The following is a 14,319-nucleotide window of genomic DNA, read 5'->3' as shown; positions in this document are numbered from 1 at the left end:
AAGACAGAACATTCATATATGCCTCCAAACAATACAGTGTCTTGTCACTTTTATTTTTTGTTTTGCACGCATTTCCTTAATACTTTTAAATTTTTAGTTACGGATACATATTTCAATAATACATATCCAGGATGTTCCATGAGAAAGCTGCAGTGTTTGCTATGAAACACATCGTTGTTCCAGAATGCAACAGGAGGGGGAGGACTCGCACTGGTTTTGGGGATCATCGCCAGTTTGTGACTAGGCTGGCACGGAGACAAACCAAAAGTATTTGCAAACAACCAAGTTCTAAAAATTAGGGGGGGAAATGTAAGCCATCGTGAAATTTCATACCTTGGTATACCAAGAGGCAGATGTGATTTACCTCGAATTCTAGAGTCGTGCTTAATGCTCATGTTGCTTAATGCTTATTCTTGCCTTGGTTTCTGACGAGAGATTTATCACGCAGTTTAAAAGCAGCAACAACAAATCTGAGTTTTTGCAACGTGCCCTTTCTGTCACCGAATTTCACTAGCGAGAGCTCTTTCTGTGCAGCAAGACAAAACCTGGTGTCAATTTACAGGACTTTTTTCCCCCATAGCTTTGAGTAGCTGGTCCGTCATAGATCCACCCATAGATCTCCTTTGCTGTAAACCAGCAATTCCCTGCCTCCTCTTCCTGCTAGCATTTCAGTCCACAAGTTAAGGACTGTGAAGTTGAAGACTTCATTCCTTCGGTAGTAGTCAGCATTTAGGGAAGACGGGAAACAATGCTTCGGGTGATTGTGGAATCTGCTACCAATATCCCTAAAACCAAGTTTGGGAAACCAGATCCTATCGTTTCTGTTATTTTTAAAGGTAAGGAAACTTGTCATAAATGTAGTCAGGGAAGAAATTTTGTAAAAGATAGTGCCCTTTGTAAGTATTTGAAAATCTGGGAAAACATGTTTTCCTGAAATTGCTTCTGATGGAGTTTTAGGGAGGACTTTTAAATTAGAGACAGGAGTTACCTGAATGAAGTTTGTACTGAGTGGAGTGCATTGGTCTGTTCCGACCAGCTGTGCTTCTGTTTCAGGATCCACATTTTACAAGCTTTTGCAAAGGATTAACCTGTTGCTTTCAAAACAAGTCTAACTGCATAAGTAAACCCACTTTTAATTCTGAAATTGAAGGTTACCTTGTTTTCCATCTGAAAAATCATTACTGTCTTGATTACTTTGAACAAGCACTGCTCACTGTCACACGCATTTTTATATGACTGATTTATTGTTGTTACAAGTAGTTTACTGAAAAACAGCAGTACTATTTCTGAAGGTGTTTGGTGTTGTTTTAGTTTGGTTTGGGGTTTTTTGTTGGTGTTTGGTTTTGGTTGTTGGTTTTTTTTTTTTTTTCAAAAACAGACTTGCACATCAAAATTTTGCCTGTTGAGATTATTGAATTAAAATATTTTGGAAGGAAACTGTATTTTTCACTTTCATTGCTCATCAGTTATGTATGGGAGAAGCAGAAGACTGTGATAAAATTAGCATTTATATGGATGGTAATTATATTTTACAGTATACTTTACCTGTTGCCATCATTACCTCACTTGGCTAGACTAGAGGAACTTGATTTCTAGTATTGATTTATCTTCAAGGTGCCAAAACCTTCAAGCAATTTTGGATCATGTAATCCATCAAACCAAACTGCGATAAACAGGCAACTTAACTCCTGGTGACCTGGTTTCCTAACTGTGCACTGAAATCCAAATGCTATTTTAAAGTGTGAAAAATCATTGCAGGAGTTTGTCACCTTTAGAAACCAAATGTGAAATCATGACTGCTGTAGGCTGGAAAAGGACAAGGCACTGCACATGCAGAACCTTAACTTTCAAAGTAACAAGTTTTCAGATATGTTTACTCAGCATCAGAAAGATGTGAAATTGTTCCATTTCCTTTAGTTTCCTCCTTTTTTTCAAGGTTTGGTGGGGTTTTTTTTACCACCCTGTGTGTTAGAACAAGTGGCAGACCCTGACTCAGTAGCTTTTGGAACTTCATAATTCTTAAAATATGATTTTACTTGCCCTACAAAAAGTGATGATACTGTAATTTCTCTGCTTTGTTTCACATTCTGCTGCTTCTTAGGTATCCATTTTCTCATTTCAGTTCCTTGTCTTTCTTTGCTTTCCTGCCACAGTTTTGCTTTTCTGTATTGCCTCTGTTCCTGCAGTTTCCTACTCCAGATCTGGTTTATGCCTTCCCTTCTTTATGCTTAAGTGTCTGTTTAATCCCTCCTTGTAACCTTTTCTTCCTACTATGTGCTCTAATGCAGTTCACTTTTACCTAGTAAATGTAAGTTACAGATATGTTTTTTCTGCATCTCTGGATTTGTTTTTCAGTTCTTCAGTTATCCAAACACAGGAATTGGACAACAGATATTAAAGGAATGAATTTATATTTATCCTTTATGTACTATAATTGGCATTTTTAGTGTTCCCAAACATGGTTAACCAGTGTCAGCTTCATAATTGTGACAGGTTTTTACTAGGATATTTAATTTCTCATTATCCTGCCACTTCTATTCGTGTGATTTTACTACATACCAACAGTCTGATTTTTTGCTTCCCATCCAGGGTGATTCAAGTGGGACAGAAAATACCAGGCTTTTACCAGCTATTAAGCAGCTCTGATTTAATTTGTACATGGAGTGCCTGGTTACCAAGTGCAAGAGCATAGGGTCATATCTGAAATAGGTTCAACTTCTGGCTGTTTATGTTTATAGATTTTTTTATATATACACTGCTGGTTCCCCCCTCACCCTGTTAGTGTGTAGAGATAGGAAACCAGTTTTATTTTGGGAAGATTTATGTCAAAGGGCATAAATCTTTAACTTTAGTCCCTACCCAGTGTAAATCCTGGGGGACATAAAAAACACACTTGGGAGTATGTGTTCTAGGCTGGGAAAAACGGAGGCATTTGCAGGACTTTGGCCATGGCGCTGCAGCACATTTTCATGTTTTTGTTTGACTCTGGAGTGTTCTTGGTGAAGTCTTAGTGAACAGCACTCATTTGACAGAAAATTGCTGTGGAAGTTGGCATTTCATTAGAACAGTATTTTGTTCAAATTTTAATTTACAGGGCCTTTGCTGATGTCAGGTTCAGTAAATTTAAGACTCCCACAGAAACACAGTCTTTCAGTCTCAGACCTTTACAGCCATGCTGTGAAGAAAAAGCTTATGACCATGAAACTGTTAGTATGAAAGTGACTGCAAATCTTTTATATGTTAAGACACGTAAGTTAATATGGTTTAATCTATGAATAGGATAGATTTCATCCAATTTGTTTAACTAAACTGGTTACAGACTGGGCAGCCAATTAGTTATTACAGTGATATATATATATATTAGGAGGAAATAGGCAGCTGTTTCTGTTCTGATATAGCAGAGGAGTTTTGTGCAAGCATTTAACTTTTTTTTTACACATTTATGTCCAGTCCAATGGGATGGAATTTTTATTTACTTTAAGAACAGCTCACAGTTCAAAGAGAACAACACTCTGAGAGTAAATGAATATCGCTATCTGGAACTGGGTGCTGTTCTTGCAGGATTCTGAGTTTGTCACTCAATGGGAGACAAATCATTGGTCAAATTAATATGAAAAACTGTTGCCATTTGCTAAACTGACACTAAGTGATAACAAATCAGTATAATTGCTTTGTTTTGTTAGATTCTTGTCTCAGGGTGTAAAAATTGATTCAATTGCTTGTATGTGCAGTCAATAATAGGATATTTAGTGCTTTGATCATTCCCTTTGACTGCCTCATTCCACTTTATGCAGTAAAAACTGAGGTGAAATGGCATTTATTTTGATTGGGCCAACTTGAATAAAACTGCTTTTTCTATTTGTGGTTAATCTAAGAGCTTTTCAGCAGGCCTGCAGTAGTTCATAGCTATTTTAGTTTATATTTCAGTGTGTGAAAGAAAACAGTTTTAGAGTGTAATTATTCATTAAATTTGTATTTTCTGTTCTGCAGAGAGTTAAATTATCTAAATTTAATTTCCAGGGTTTTGGAGGTCTGCCCATTTGGTCCTGCAATTGCTGCTACCATGCTATCTTAATTCTACTTTGACAAAAGTTTTATGGGATACCTAGTTAACTCTCTTAAATCTTAGACTTAGGACTGTTGTAGAAGATAATGTTTGTTTCTGCTATTCCCCACCTGCTGATGTTGATTAAAATGCTAATTACAATAGAAAGAAAAAAGATGGAAACATTGATTGGTTTGCTATACTATAATTATCTTTTTAATGATGGAACAGTTATTATGCAAACAGCTCATCTTAATTTTTTTGGACACTGAGTCAACTCATTGGCCATTAAATTCTTATAACAGTCGTTTCCACTTGGGAATATTAACTAGCAAGTTATAATATAAGGTTATATAACGCCTCCATCAAGATAAAGCAAACAGTGATTTCTTCTACAGTACCGCAGTTACTGTAGTTAGTTTTTAAAGAAACAAGTCTATAGAGTGTCCTACCTGTATCCACTATAATTTCTTATTTTGTGGTAGGGCCACACTAAAAATGGTGTCTGGCCCTATTGTACAGCTTATCCTGATGTGGTTTAGTCTTGGTTGCTATAGCTGCAATCATTACCAGAAGAGGAAAACAGCCTGAGGACCTGAAACTTACGTGAGCTCCTGGAATAACTGAGCAATCCACTTGTTTGGCAATGGATATTTTTGACTGGAAGAAGAAAGAGATTTGGCAACAGCTTAAAAACAAATACCACCACCACCCAGTACAATAAAATACAGATAAGAGTGTAATAAAAAGAAAGTCAGTAAAGAGAAGAGAATATATGCAAAATATATCCTTGAGGAATGTGAATGTCACACTCTGACTGACTAAAATTACAACTAAAACCCAATGTAAGCTATGCTTCCCAGTGTTTTTTCATCCAACTTTCACACAGATGCATAACAGAAAAAGTTCTTCTTCTCAGTGTAATCTAGAATATGCATATTAGTGGAAACAAATCTTGCTTTTGTGAAAATGGATAATTCAGAGTGGAAAATTCAGCACCTTGTCAAGAATTGTTCTGACTGTTGTTCAAGCCAGGACTCTCCTTACCTTAGAGAGTTACATTTTAGCTTAGGCAGGGATCATAGGACTTCTATCCATTAGTCCCATCAGAATCAGGTCTGTAATTCACTATCTCCTTTACAAACAGCTGTAACTGTTCTTTTTTTTCACTGGCAGTGAAAACATCTTTTCATCTCCCAGCTTCTAGGGACACTTGGGGTATCAGTGCCCAACCCCAGATATTCTGGGATACTCAGTTTTGAAAATGCTTTGGCTCCTATTAGATAGCATGAAGTTGATTTTCTCTCACTAGCTTGTTAATTAGTGCTTTGTTCTGCAAAATGTCAGTCCACAGTATGGTATGTTATGAAAGCTCTTTCCTTTGTCCTATAACATGAGTCAATATCCTGTATAACTTGTAGACAATTCCTGTTACATAAATGGGAGTCAGTTTTTGCAATTTGCAGCATGGGCTGACTTTTTCAGTACATCCCACTCTCATCCGATAATAAGAGCCACCACAGTCTGCTGCCTGACTAGTAGGTACATGAACTTGCCCATTTGGCATATCTTTACTCTGTTCCCCAGGCCTTTGCAACATCTTCCAGGCTAAGTATAGTCATAATTTCAAATAACAAAAATGCAATTATCTTTACTGGAGTCCTTAAAGATGTGGAGTGTGTCTGAAGCTTGGCCTTCTTGTGGTGGCTGAGCATTTTGGAGCTTAGCAGCTGGTTTAGTGACTGTACTTAAATATGCTTGTTTGTTATGTCTAATATATGCAATCTCTGTTTAAAGAGCTGTGTGTTTGCCTGTGCTCTTTTGTGCTTCTGAGTGTCAAAAGACTCGTTCTCAATCAGAGCTATATACATATATCATAACTGAACAGGATAAATAATGCCAGGCTATGCATAATTTGCACCTCAACCCACATTCCAGTGATTTTTAGCTTGCCCAAATGCAAATTTTACCATGAAGTATGGAAGATTTTTAATTTTTGTAATTTTTAGGCCACAGTAAGTTTGGTGAAGTCATATCTGCATAACCTCTGGAAACCATCTTTTCAGGAAGGATTGCATTTCCTCTTACATGCATGTGTATTTCTTCTAATATTTGCTCATTTAAACCAGACAGTGCTGACACTGTAAGCGTATCTTCTTAAGATTTCTTTCCATGTGATTTTATTCCAGAGCTAAACATTCAAAAATATTTTGTAACTCATATATGGTAAATATGTAACACATTTTGTTTACTACTTTCAAAAGTAGTACTTTACTGCTATCACTTAGAGGTTGCCATTTGGTTTGACGTCTCCAAGTCTTTTAATCTGTCTTTTTTCATCATTATTGAAGCTGAAGCTAAGGGTCATAAAAGGTTGAGAAACCTAAATATTTATTTTGCTTTTTGGAAATACATCTAGCTATGTTTAAACAAAACAGAAAAAAAAGCCTCAACTACTAAAATTCCCCAGGGGACTTTTTCATTGTAAAACGTGGAACATCTGGAAGAGGTAAAAAGAATTGGAACATTTGGTTTAAAGCTCAAACCTTCTTTAGAAAAGTGAAAGGAAAAAATATTATGTTTTTATAGTGCTTTAGCAAAAACAAATAATCACGCTTTGTTTGTATTTGCAGATGAAAAAAAGAAAACAAAGAAAATTGAAAATGAACTCAATCCTGTTTGGAATGAGGTAATTTTTTAAAAAATAAATTCTTGGTCATTTTAAGACAGAATGCTTGTAAAGTCATTAAGTCAGTTTCAACAGTTGAGTATGTTGTTGGAAAGAGGATCTAATGCCACCTGTTCTTTCAAGGTGTTAGCAAATGCAGGTGAATGGATTCGTCTTGCACCGTGTATTACAATTCATTAAGTAATGTGCTGATGTGAAATTAGATGGATAACTAATGAGTTTGTGGCCTGGTTTTGTTCCCACTTTCTTTTGATGACAATGATACTGAGCCATTGTTTAGTCACATGTATGGGAACAAAATGGGATAATTTATTATATACCAGGAAAAATCATACAGATTTAGAAGGACTTATGTGTTGAAAATCCTCATGGCTTATTTGTAGACCTAGTCCTATTTTGCATCTTCAGTAATATTTTTCATGGGGAAAATGTTTTCTTGGCAGTGTTTTTTTACAAAGATAAATGAAAGTTAAATATTTTTCTTATATTTTGTAATTAGAATTACAAAGAAAGGGACCCTACAACTATTTGTTTAAATTCAATAGCAACTGAATTCAGCCAATATTGAAGGGGACTAATATCAGATATTATGAATAACAAGACAATAGTGTGAGGAAGTGGAACTGCAAAAGAAATTATGGCTCACTATTAAACAATTTAATTGTGCTATTGTTGCTAGTAATTAGCAAATCAAATACATTTGCTATGAGCAAATGCTATGATCATTTTTTAGTTTGCTTTTGCAAATGTAAGCTGGATTTGGTCTCTCACTAAATGCAAAATTTATTTCTGAATAATTTTGTTGTATATGCTACTCTGCTGGTAATTTTTCGTAACTTGTAATTATAATTTGTATTTGGTCCATTTTTTTTTGTTCAGATTGTTGAGTTTGACTTGAAAGGAATTCCTCTGGATAATTCATCTTCCCTAACAATTATTGTGAAGGATTTTGAAACAATTGGACAAAACAAGTATGTTCCTTCTTCCCTCTCCCTACCTCCTTCCCCCCCAGTACTAAACATGACTTCCAATACAGCAGTACAGGGGAAAATGGAAGTGATAGCTGCTGTTTGCTGTGCTCTCTCTTTTCTGTCAATTCCAAGTAGTGTTTGCTGTTGCTGTTTTGGAAGAGAGTATGAACACGTCATCTCTGTTCTTTTTATTCATGACAGATTTCATATATATTAGGCAAACATTCATGTTTACTCATAGTAGGCCAATTCCATTGTTAGCTTTTCTTTACTACTCTCTGCCTCCACCCAGCATGTGGATTCAGGTTTTTACAATACTCCAACAGCTCTGTCGTATAATCACTGTGAATCAAGCCAGTGCCCTCAGGTCTCTCATTCTTGAGATTCCTGCAGGTCAGTTAGGCGGGAATGTATTGCATGCCTCTGACTTTATGGAAATCTCAAAACTTGAGATATGAAAGCTTGCCAGTAATCAGAATTTTGCAGTGGACTTTATAATGTATCAGAAAATAAAGGAAAGCGATTATCTGAAGCACCTAAAATGTTTCACTCTGTACATGGGTTCAAAGTTTAGCAGTCATATGGTTGGTTTTCTTCAAATTGTATTTGTAAATATCATCTAGACTCATATTTGTAACTCTTAACCACCAGCTTGTGCAAATGCCTATTTGTTTTGCTTGGGTTTATGCACAGAAAGTTGTTCATATCAAAGCCAGAGTAACACCTTCAAAGTAAAGCTCTTCAAAAACAGATCCTCAATAACAGCCAAATATTTGCAATGTGCGGTGTCTTTGGAAGGGATATTGGCAGGGAAACAGGATAAGGGAGTGAGAAGTGAGAAATACACGAGCAGGCATCCTGATTGTTACATGGTAATAGGAAATAGCATCTTGTAGTTCTTTTAAAGACACAAAGCATTGTAACAACTGAAGAGATTTGATACTAATGTACATTCACATTTAGATGAAAGAGTACATGAAAGGAGGGAATGTGGAATAAGTTTTTCACCTACCAATTGCATGTAGGCATAACCTGTATTTCTATGGAGTTACTGATTCTGTTTACTGAGTTGGAGAGAGATTTAGGTCTACCATATCATAGCTTGGCTATTTTTTCGCAGTATCCTCTTTTAATATTTAAGGAAAAGTCTATAGTTAGATACATGTCTGAAGTGCTGCAGCATTTCAAAGCAGTGCTCAGTGGAAGAGTGTGCAAATAACACTCCCATGGTTTGTTCAGGATTGGAAAGGTGGAGCACAGTGCCTATCTGAGGTCCTTACAACTGAGGGCTATTCTGTTGACAATTTAAGAAACTCACTGTTTGCTGTGTGCTTTTGACATCCGCAAGTAGACCCATTAACCTGGGAGGTGTATTAGGTGTCTAAGCTAAGTGGGATTTGAGTTGAAGTCAACAATCTTCCCTTTAGAGATTTGTGCTTTTATATATTTTATTTTTAAGTCTAGATTGAATTTGGATTTAGCTTTTGAGGGTAAAGAGTATCTCTAGGAGCCTCTGTTGCCTGAGAACGAGCAATGAAAAGAACCTACACCATGTCTTTGGCTTTATTTTCTTTCTTCTGGAGGAAAATAATCAGTGAGGATTGCTTTTGTTACTTTCAAAGTAGTGCCAACTTTTGCTCAAATGTTCTGCTGCTGTCTGTGCTGCAGTGTAGGCCAGAAGCAGAGCGCTGTGTTTCTCAGCCCAGCCTCCCTCTCTGGCTCCTCACTCACAAGGCTCCTAGCCAATCCACACTCTGCTGTTCCATGCACTCTTAGTCCTGACTGGTTCCAGGCACCTGGTCTGTTGCTATGCCCAGGAGGTGACTACAGAACCTGTACTACCTTCTGGAACAATAGAGCAGAAGATTGCAATAAAAGGCGTGATTTGTTCCAGCTCCTAGAAGCTGAAACAGCTGTTAATCCAGTCCGTTCTTAAACTGATGCAGGAGGAGGAGTACAGTGGATGTTATTCTGCTTTTACACTGTGCCAAGGCACTGAACTCATTACTTTGGCATGTTTCTGTAAATTAAGCCTGAAAGAACATTTGGATATTTTTCCATTTCTTTTTTTTCCTGGAGAGAGAATTTACTGCTTCATTTACAGGATCACTACACTTTAGCAGATGGGTTAATGAGTGCTCTTCATGGTGAAAAGTCACAATACTTGGAAAAGATAAATAAAGCAAACCACTGTACACAGACAGACCATCATAGGAATAAACCAGAGGACTCGTATGATTCATGCTTAGTTAGATTTTCCAGCATAAAGATGTTTGAAAAGAGAACACATCTGTTTTCTATTACATCTAATACTGTTAGTAGAAAGATTTCAAGTTCTCAGAACACAAATCTATGCAGTTAAAAACATCCCAAAAACCCCACAGAAATGTCAGTTGTCCCTGTGAAGTTAGGAGAAAGAGTTGGGATTATGTTTTTCCCCGTGTCCTTTGTGTAGTTAGTAACCTAGTGAGGTAGGAAAAACAGATTGGGCACACCCTTTGCTCTAACAGAAAAATGCAGCTACAAATGAGCAGTGCAGCAAACTATTTAATCATTGCTAAGTATTTGTCATAGTTAAGTAATTTCCAGATTGTTTAAATCCTCCTACAGCTGTACCCTTTTGTGTGGATTCTTTTCTGCATCAGTGTGACTGTACATAGTTGCAGACTTTCCTTGCATCCACGGTATGAAAGATCTAGACAGTTCAAGGTTCAGTTTTGGACTTTCCTTCCTTGTTCAAAACAGTATCCATGTTTTGTTTCTTTTTGAAAGTTTGTTCTTGCAAAGAGTATTATCAAATAAGTAAAGATAAAATAGAGGTTTTTCTTAATAAAAATAGTTAAACATAGCAGCAATAACAGAAGGTAGGTGTTGGGTCTTGTAGCATAGTCTATAATGAAATATACACACTGAGAAAGAAAGATTGAGTATAGTAATTGTAACTGCAGTGTAGAATCACGTTTGCTGATGAGAATCATAAATACAAACCTCTGCCAAAATAAACCCTCAAAAATAGATGAAAATAATTTAAATATTTGACTCTTGAGTAATTTAAACCTTGAGGTTTCCAGTATAAGTAGCATGTAAGCAGCTAGAGGACATGATAGGGTAAAGAATTTGATATAGATTGCTACCTTCAAACCAAGAGGAATAATAAAATGGGTGGTACTGTGAGTTAGCACTTCCGGATCCAGACATGGGTGTGAAGTTTCACTTCACTTGGTTATTTAGGCAGCTAACAGGAAGTGCTAACCACAGCACTAACGGATTAATTAGCTTTGGCACAAATGCAACTCCGTGTTTAGTAGTTGGTCATCAGTAGTTCATTGATTTCATGCTTATAAACTAACTACTTTCCTTTGATCACTGCAGGGAAACTATCATAGGCCTGGTAAGGTTCAAAATCAGCTTCTGAATAGGAACTTTGCATTTATTTTTGGTGTCTTCTCCGGTGGTAGACCAGAATGTTTAAACTGCTTGTGGCAGGACAGGATTTTTACTTTACTCCTGCAAAGCTGGAAAAGTTTAAGAGACCAGACTGATTGGGCATTATACCTATAGAAGTCTTAGGGATGGCCAAAAAGGTACTTAAACATTTACTCATTTGCTTTGGTCTTCTGCTAAAACAGCTGATGAACAAAAGGTCAGAGGATGCATTAAGCTATTTCGGTAGCAAAGTGTCCCAATTGATGGTGTCAAGGGGCTAGTGTGATCTGGAATTAAATGGGCAAATGTCAATCTGCTCAGGCAAGAGGAAGAAAGCTGAAATAGGTCCAGCAAAGAACAGTGTCCTTTGACAATGAACAGGTAGCAGAAAGTCTTTTCAGCTGTGCTGGAAGGGAAGGATTCCTTGTCATCTTGTAAGTCATGACTTCAGATGGAGATCACATACAATCCTGCCTGAAGGTAAAGAGTCTCCAGAGTTTGGAGGAACCCAGGAATTTCACAGTAGCCATACAGCGGGTCTAGTTACCTATCGGAGGGAAGTACAGGAGCAGACCTTGCAGCAAAGCACTAAACATCAATGAACTGGTGATGGATGTGATCTCACAACAGCTCCTGAGATCTGACTTAGCTGACTTAGCCCAAAGGTTAGAGACCTGACAGAAGCATGTTGGAAAAAAGGCTTTCTCTAAGACTTGTGTATGAGTGACAAAGATGAGACCTAAGGATGACTCTGAGGCATTCCTTGTTACTTTGGAATGTATTACTTCAGTCGTTAAGTAGCTGTATGATCAAAACCAGACTGGACGTAGTCATGGGTAACCTATTCTAGCTGACTAAGCTTGAGCAGAGGCACTGGACTAGATGATCATGAGTGATTCCTTCCAGCCTCATTAGTTCTGTGGTTCTGCTAAGGGAGGGGTGAAACATCCGGAATCCAGTGAACAGGATGACTTTGGGAAAGGCAGAATAGTGCCCAAAGCTTAGAATTTGGCTAAAGCTTAGAAGCAGACTAAGTTTGTAGACCAAATATTAAATTTCTCAGTCTTGCTAGAGTGGAAAAAGACTGGAGACTATTGTGGCCAAACGTGCTAAAGAAAGGGGAAATAAAGGCATATATATATATAGAGGCAGCTGGTTGCAAGCAAGAAGTCTATGTAACTGATTACCTCTTCAGTCTTCTGAACATCAGTGATCACTATTTTAAAAATGGTTACTATGCATTCAAATGCATGCAGTTATCATTTGTACAGGATGGATGAGGATGTAGAAATGGAAATGTACAGTGGAAAATTTCAAAAGCACTACAGGTGAACAGCAATTCTTGAGTTAATGTCACTAGATAGGAGGGTGTGGTTGCTGAAACATTCACCCTGATGATTTGAGATTATTTTGGGTGGCTTCTGAATTGATAATGTTTTTGAAGTTGTCACTCCAGCTCATATCAAATCAAAATGTCAAGTCTATATAATTTTTCTACAAATGTGCATAGGAAAGTATTTTCTTTCTCTAGAATCAGATTTGGCCTAGCTGCTTATGGGTAGTCTTGTTGGGTTTTCCCTTCTATGGCACCTCAAAATATGTAAGTTTCTGCAGCTAAACAGAAGTTGTGATGTGGATGTGTAATGCCTGGAAGGTATATTTGCAGGAAATTCTTGTTTTATGGTTAGATATCCTAATGTACTTTGCAAAAAAATAATTTATGTTCTCATGACACAGTATGCAAGAGTAGCTATAACAGTGCTCTTGCTGCACGTCAGAAAATACCCTTGCATCCTTAGCTGCTCCATGAAAAAGCTCTGTAACTTCAGGGGACCTCAGTTAGATTCTCTGTGTACAGATCTTTTTTCTGCTTTGGCAACAAAGCTGGTATTTTATTTGTAACACATGTTCTTTGAAGTATTTACAGGGTTAAATTATCTTGGCTTTTTTTTTTTTTTTCATTGAAAAAAATCTCAGTTATTCCAGCAATCCACTTCAGTAGGGGAGTAAACTCTTACTACATACCATGGGAATGAAATACAGTGCCAGGTATCATGAGACCAGTACCACACTGAGAAATTATGCCTCAAAGTAGTCTCTAAGGTTAAAAGTACATGCGATTTTCATCTTTCTGGGAGATGGTGGGAGTGACAAATGCAGTCCCAAAGTAGGCAGAAGTAGTTCAGAAGAGTCTACCACATGTCAGATCCCTTTGAAACCTTCCTTTGGTAGACCCCTCTAGAACCATAAGAAATGTTCTGAGAATTTAGAAGTAAGAAGATGAACCTGTTCCAAAATGCAGAGTATGAGCAAGCAGATTAACATTGAAATTTTCTAGTAAGAACATTGATGTGCATTTGTTTTGTTTCACTGTTTTCATTACAAAGACGTGGATGTCTCTGGCTTTGTATCTCTCTCTGTGTAGTACAACAGCTGTCATACCTAGTTTTTATTCACTACTTCTCACCTGAGAATTGCAAATCTGTATAGGGAAAGAAAGTATTATATCCTTTAGCTTACCAATGAGAATTCAGTGGTGGAAATAAGTGATATGGCTGTTGAAAGTTATGCAGAAGATTATTTTCAAAAATAACGCTAAAAATAATTCGTTTTTTAACCTCTTTAAAAGGTACTGTGTTTGGTTAAAGCTGTGGCTGCCATAAAGAACACCAACGCATTTAAGTGTAATGAAACAGAAATTACAGATTACTAGTACACAATCATTACATGACATTTGCAATGGTCTTTTGTTGTGCTTAGAGTTTGCAAATAATGGCTGGAGTTACTTGGTTGACTAACAGATGCTAGCAAAAGAAAAATGGGAGCCTCTGTTTGATTTATACTTGCATTCTAATAATGATTTTTATTTAATTTCAGATTAATTGGCAGTGCATCTGTAGCACTTAAGGATCTCGTAGGTAACCAAAGCAGATCTTTTCCCTTCAAACTCATACCTCTACTAAATGAAAGAGGACAAGAAACTGGAGTGAGTGACTTACATTTTCTTATTTTGCGGTATTCTTCATCAAAATGCTCCAGCACAAGGCTAATACCAATTTAATGCTTGGAAATTTCTAGCAAAAACTCCAGACAGAGGAAATTTATAACCAGAGATAACTATGTCTATACAATTTTGTTTCCTCTGTCTATGTCATGTATTTGTATATATGTGTTACAAGTAATATGGG

At 36.9% G+C, this 14,319-nt stretch overlaps 1 protein-coding gene across 6 annotated transcripts in view; it reads left to right on the top strand.

Annotated features, from left to right (window-relative positions):
• The first annotated feature begins 217 nt into the window (after window positions 1–217).
• Window positions 218–14,319, top strand: part of MYOF (myoferlin) — a 64,350-nt gene continuing 50,248 nt past the window's right edge. For 2 of the 6 annotated variants that reach the window (XM_048310671.1, XM_048310669.1), the window contains exons 1-4: window positions 526–836; window positions 6,679–6,734; window positions 7,614–7,705; window positions 14,009–14,117. In XM_048310671.1, the coding sequence (XP_048166628.1) occupies window positions 749–836; window positions 6,679–6,734; window positions 7,614–7,705; window positions 14,009–14,117 (345 nt within the window). In that variant the 5' untranslated portion in view covers window positions 526–748. Of the gene's footprint in view, window positions 837–6,678; window positions 6,735–7,613; window positions 7,706–14,008; window positions 14,118–14,319 lie in introns of all 6 variants that reach the window. The other 4 variants (XM_048310673.1, XM_048310672.1, XM_048310668.1 and 1 more) reach the window with 4 other exon arrangements.

This window comes from Corvus hawaiiensis, chromosome 8 (genome assembly GCF_020740725.1).
Source record: "Corvus hawaiiensis isolate bCorHaw1 chromosome 8, bCorHaw1.pri.cur, whole genome shotgun sequence".
In the NCBI taxonomy this organism is placed as follows: domain Eukaryota; kingdom Metazoa; phylum Chordata; class Aves; order Passeriformes; family Corvidae; genus Corvus; species Corvus hawaiiensis.
Note: the sequence above shows the minus strand (reverse complement) of the source record. Positions and strands in the feature narration are given on the sequence as shown.